The 5,601-nt window shown below is 39.9% G+C and overlaps 1 protein-coding gene across 1 annotated transcript; it reads left to right on the forward strand.

Annotated features, from left to right (window-relative positions):
* The first annotated feature begins 1,827 nt into the window (after positions 1 to 1,827).
* On the forward strand, positions 1,828 to 4,783 carry LOC18995734 (putative WRKY transcription factor 9). Its single transcript, XM_020668643.2, has 5 exons — positions 1,828 to 2,278; positions 2,428 to 2,592; positions 2,696 to 3,019; positions 3,128 to 3,241; positions 3,988 to 4,783. The coding sequence occupies exons 1-5, from the start codon at positions 2,078 to 2,080 to the stop codon at positions 4,462 to 4,464; spliced, it is 1,281 nt and encodes a 426-aa protein (XP_020524302.1). The 5' UTR covers positions 1,828 to 2,077; the 3' UTR covers positions 4,465 to 4,783.
* Positions 4,784 to 5,601: the final 818 nt, after the last annotated feature.

Here is a 5,601-nt window from a genome sequence, read left to right on the forward strand (position 1 = left end):
GTTACCACATTGTGATATCTATTCCTAATTGAACTACTAATTAATTGAACAAGAAATTTTATAGCAACGGATAGGGACATGTCTTCCCAATTGAATTACCCAAAAAAAAAATCACAGGTTAATTGAACAAGAAAATTTATTAATGAAATAAAAATAATATATTTAAAGAAAAGGTACAAAAAGACTCAACCTTCTTTACATTCTCCCCATACCCACTTTTTTTATCGCAAATTTTACCTCAAAATTAACTTTTGTAGCAAATACCCGGCAAGTCAAAAATCATAGTTTTGAGGATGAAAATATCCTTGCCCGTACATGAAGCTGTCACATTCTCGCAAACGCGCACTCACCAAAGACAATCCAACACTTTATGGTGGTGGTTTGGCACTGAATTGTGGCGGTTTGGCAACTCACTGAGGCAGGAAGACACTTTTTAAAGCGAATGGTCAAGCACATAGACCAAGCGGTTCAACATGCTGTAAATGCAGTCTGGCACATTGACCAAGCGGTCTAGAAATAGTGGCCCTCAGTTCAGCACAAGGGTTCCACAGTCCGAACACTCATTATATTGCTTTTGAAAAGGCGGTCTAATAACTTTTGGTATGGGTTCTGGTCCCGCAATAATACGTGCTGGATCGTCTGTGGTGAGTGAATGTTTGCGAGAATGTGATGGCTTTATATACGGGCAAGAGTATTTTCATCCTTTAACTTTTTGACTGGGGGTCTTTGCTGTAAACGTTAGTTTTAGGGTAAAATTTGTGATAAAAAAAAGTAGGTTGGGGGAGCATGTAAAGAAAGTTGAGTCATGGAGGGTTCTTATAATTTTCCCTATATTTAAGGATTATATATAATGAGACCAATTAACTTACAAGGAGGTGACAATTACTTATAACCATCTCATATGAAATACGATAGCTTGGGTGTGTGACAAAATCTGAAAAAATTTCTTTTGAAGTTTGAGCTCGGTCAATGGATTAAATACAACTATTCAATTTCACATCCAATGGTCAAGATTAATTGTGACCACATTGGGTTATAGGTAAATGGTCTTGCACACTTTTCATATCTTTAGTTCAGTTATGCAGAAAAGACAAAAGCAAATTTACTGCGGTTCCTAGATCTGCTACTGGATTGCGTATTGAAAAAAATGGAATCTTAGACTCTAAACTCAGCCTACTTATTTGTAGATTAAGTCAAAGGATTAGGAATTGGAAAAAGTTCATATTATGCATCAATCTCATACTATAGAAGTAAGACACACCTCAAAAAAGTCATTGCAAAGTTTTGTTTCCATGCTAGAAAATTTTCCACTAGATCTTCTCGATCTCAATATGTTCGGACGTAAAAAAAAAAAAAAAACAAAGAAGGATGTTGTCTTATATAAATTATCTAGACCGGTCTATAATCAAACATTTATGCATGTATTCGATCTAGGCTATCACAAAAAAATTTCGGCACTGAAATTGCATCTTATGACAGGGTTTAGAGGTGCGATTGTTTTAATCATTAAAGATCGAGAGAGAGTCCGTGTGGCAAGCCCCTGAACTGAGTTGCACAGATTTCTTGCTTTGGCTCACAAATTTTCATAAAATGTTGCAATTCCATGGTAGAGATGAGTCTTCTCCATATATATGTCATTGTCCCCTCAAGTGGAAGAATAGTTGATCTTCCATGGAGTAAGGAAGGTGGATATGGCATGTACCATTCTGTTGGTGTGATACATGTATCATATTAGAGGGCCATTTATTATTGCCACTGTTGTTGGTGGTTCCAAGAAGCAGGTACACCGATGTTGAAAGTTAGATTTAGATGAACTGGCGTCCTAAAGCTTTATGATCACAGTTGACATAAAACCCTAGGATCCCTAGGCCTGGTTTCGGGATTTTGCATAGGTCTAATATTCAAAAGATCCAACCCTTTCTTTATTTCTTCTCTCTCTTTCTTTATCAACAATAAAGTCAAACTGTGATGCTTTCTCCTCTCTCTAATACGGCACAGAGATGGGATAATCTGACTTTAGCTGCTCCAAATCTAGTCTCTCTCTCTAGTTTCTCTCTCCTCTCTCTCTATCTCTGAGATGGCAGGACCGGGAAATGGCAGGAGTTCCACCTCTCTCAGCGATAGAGATGATAGGGTTGGAGAAATCGATCTCTCTCTGAAATTGGAGGAGGAGGAAGAAGAAAGGCATGAAGTAGAAGATGGTGAGAGAGGAGAATTCGACGAGAGTGAAAATGGAGGAGAAGAAGATCAAAAGCAATCTATTTCACAGAGAAAGCAGGTATCAACTTAGAGGCTTTGAACTTCTAACAATTTCAGTGTTTTCCTGATAGTTCATTTTATCTCACTACCCACATATCAATATGGATATAGTGAGAGAAAATGATCAAGAGATCCTCTTATTGATAATCCAGTGGCTGGTTCTTTCAGCTATCTGTTTTGCAGATCGAAATGGTGCGCATGAAGGAGGAGAACAGGGTGTTAAGAATGGCAGTTGATCAAACTTTCAAGGATTATCAAGAATTGCAGATGAAATTTGCAAGCATACAACAAAATAGAAGAGAAGATATGACCCCTAAAGAAGAAAAGGCCCAAGTAAACTATCAATTTCTCATCTCGATTTGCTTCTTCACTGTAATTTCATTCTTCAATTGTGGAAAGAAAATCATAAAGAAAACCGGGAATCAAATTATTTCAGATAATGCTGCCTATAAACACTAGCCCTGGGGGGATAATCGACCGGAAGTCTTCAATCAAATACATAAACACGATTGAGTCATCAGATTTGAAAGGTGGCGAAGAGTTAAGCTTATCACTCGGGATACCAAGCTCTGAGAAAGAGACGCAAAAGAGAGAAGAAAATGAGAGAGACAAAGACGAAGAGATCGAGGAGAATTTTCAGATGAATGGATGGCTTCTTCCTAATAAGCTTCAACAGCGAGAGATTACAGAGCTTGTTGCACCACCAATGGCCCCTAGGAAATCCAGGGTTTCAGTTAGAGCAAGATGCCAGGCACCCACTGTAAGTAGGAGAGAGAGAGAGAGAGAGAGAGAGGGAGGGAGGGAGGGAGAGAGAGAGAGAGAGAGAGAGAGAGATGTTATGTTTAGATGTTCATGAAATTGGTTGCAGATGAATGATGGATGTCAATGGAGGAAATATGGGCAGAAGATAGCCAAGGGGAACCCATGCCCCAGAGCCTACTATCGCTGCACAGTGGCACCTGGCTGCCCAGTGAGAAAACAGGTACGAAAACCCTAACCACTTCCTTTTCTTCACAAAGAGGCAATATCTATTACTGTGATTATTCATTATTGTCCTTGCTGTGGCTTGAAATTCTATATTTTGCACATAATTAAAGACGTGTTTCAATCTCTAAACTTTTGGGTGGTTTTTCTTTTTTTTTGGAATTACAGACATGTTTCAATTGCAGTTCTTATGCTTGATTTTCCTTTTCTGTATTTCTACCTTTAATTGTGAATTGATACAATGTATTTTAGAGAATTGGAACATGTATTCAAAGGGAAGATCACTGAGAGGGAGAAAGGACAAAAAAAAAAAAAAAAAAAACGTCGTGGGAGAGAACAATAAATTTTCTTACAACTTGGGGATAATTTGTTCATTATTCAGTGAATGAAAGCTTGTAAATAAAACGATGTCTCGATCCATGCAACTGAACCTTTGTTTACTTTTGGGGATTGCAGAGAGAACACACACACTCTCTCTCTCTCTCTCTAACTCATTGATTTGTCAAACTGTCAAGGCTCTCTCTCTCTCTAACTCATTGCTTTGTCAAACTGTCGAAACAAAGGAACATGCCCCGCATTCACAGTAGAACACCTACCAGGTCAAGCCCGCAACATGGCGCCGCAAAGCTTCTCTCACAAGAACCTCACACACTCTCTCTCTCTAGAAAACTTACAAATCACACATCAGTCTCTTCCTTATCTACCTATTTCGTTTTGATAATTATTTCCATATATCTCTAACAGGTACAAAGATGCTTAGAAGACATGTCCATCCTCATAACAACCTATGAAGGCACCCACAACCACCCTCTACCAGTCGGCGCCACTGCCATGGCCTCCACCACAGCCGCTGCCGCCACTTTCATGCTCCTCAATAGCCAAGCTCAACCCTACCCACCACAAAACAACTTCCTCTCTCAAAACCCTAACTCTAACCGTGGCGCCATCCCTCCTTCATCTTCCGAAGGCATCGTCCTTGACCTAACGAGGCCTCAGCCTCCCCACTTTGACATGGGCTCGAGCCCATATCTCAGCTCGGTTCATTATCAGGGTTCAATGGACCAGTGCTTAGTGGACAATGTGAGTGCAGTGGCTTCGGACCCCAAGTTTAGGGTTGCATTGGCTGCTGCGCTCTCTTCTTTCATGGAACAAGGCAGTCCGGTGGACCGAGCAGGCCAACCGGTCTTCGCTGAGCCAACCCGGACCCAGCGTTTGGAGTAGATGAGCCACGTTTAAGGTGTTCATGCATGGATGTATATTGAAAGGAATACAGCAAGAGGCCCAATATGTCTCTAGCATCATTTGAGAGGTCTCTATGAGGTCCGTCGTCTGTGTTTTTTAAGGATGATTAAAATTTGTTGCGATTGTTGTTGTGATTTCTACATTTGCGTATGTCCCTATGCTTTTAAGCGGGATATCATACTAGTCGATAGTCCCTATGCTTTTAAGCGGGAGGCATATCCTCGGTAGAGCAGGACATGAATTCCAAATGTAACACCGTGCCCTAGAAATTAAAATGACGTCCATATCCCAAGTAAAATACGGTATTGGTTGTTTTACGTTGACGTCTAGATTCTAAGCCCCACAATGATTTTTTAAAATATTTTTTGTAATTTTGCTCCTCAGTCTGATATTCGAAACATGATCTGATATTCTGATCGATTTTGAATTTTACTTTTTTTAATTTAATAAAGTTGTAGAGCAATTGATTCAGTGGGGGCGATTATATGGGGGTGATCCAATATGTCAGACATCGAATAGCCATGAAGTAGGCCATTTCGATGTGTGACACAATGGACATCGTTGTATCTGTTATTTTGAGTCGGTACGATGTTGGAAATATCGGACCGACCTCTTTACTATTTATTTGCATTTTCATACTGTCCGCTTTTCTCAACATCGGAACGCTTTTCTAAACAATGCACTCCAATATTTGGGACATCATATAGGTGTTTTGCAACTTTTTTTTCACCGCCGATGGTGCAATCGATATGCAACATAAAATCCCCATATCAAAGCACCCTAACCTCTCACTCAGTCCTCTCTTCCCCCCCCCCCCTTCTGTTTCTTCCCCTACCCCCGAATTCTCATCCCCCAAGCCCTCTCTCCGTCTCACTCTATGCAAGCTCTCAGGATCAGGTAGGTCTTTTTATTTCTAGTTGTTTTCATTTTCTATGTGGCTTACTTGATTGTAGAGGTGGGTTTTGTGGTGTTTTCTCTATGTGATTCTGAGCTATTATGTTTTGATGATTTCCTTTCTATTCTGAGATCTTCTATCCAATTGAAAAGGTGATTCACTCTGTGGTGTACTTTGATTTCTAATGCTTGAACATGAGATTCAGGATTTCTATTATTACT

This window comes from Amborella trichopoda, chromosome 4 (assembly GCF_054954075.1).
Source record: "Amborella trichopoda isolate Santa Cruz 75 chromosome 4, AtrichopodaSantaCruz75HAP2 v2.0, whole genome shotgun sequence".
NCBI lineage: Eukaryota > Viridiplantae > Streptophyta > Magnoliopsida > Amborellales > Amborellaceae > Amborella > Amborella trichopoda.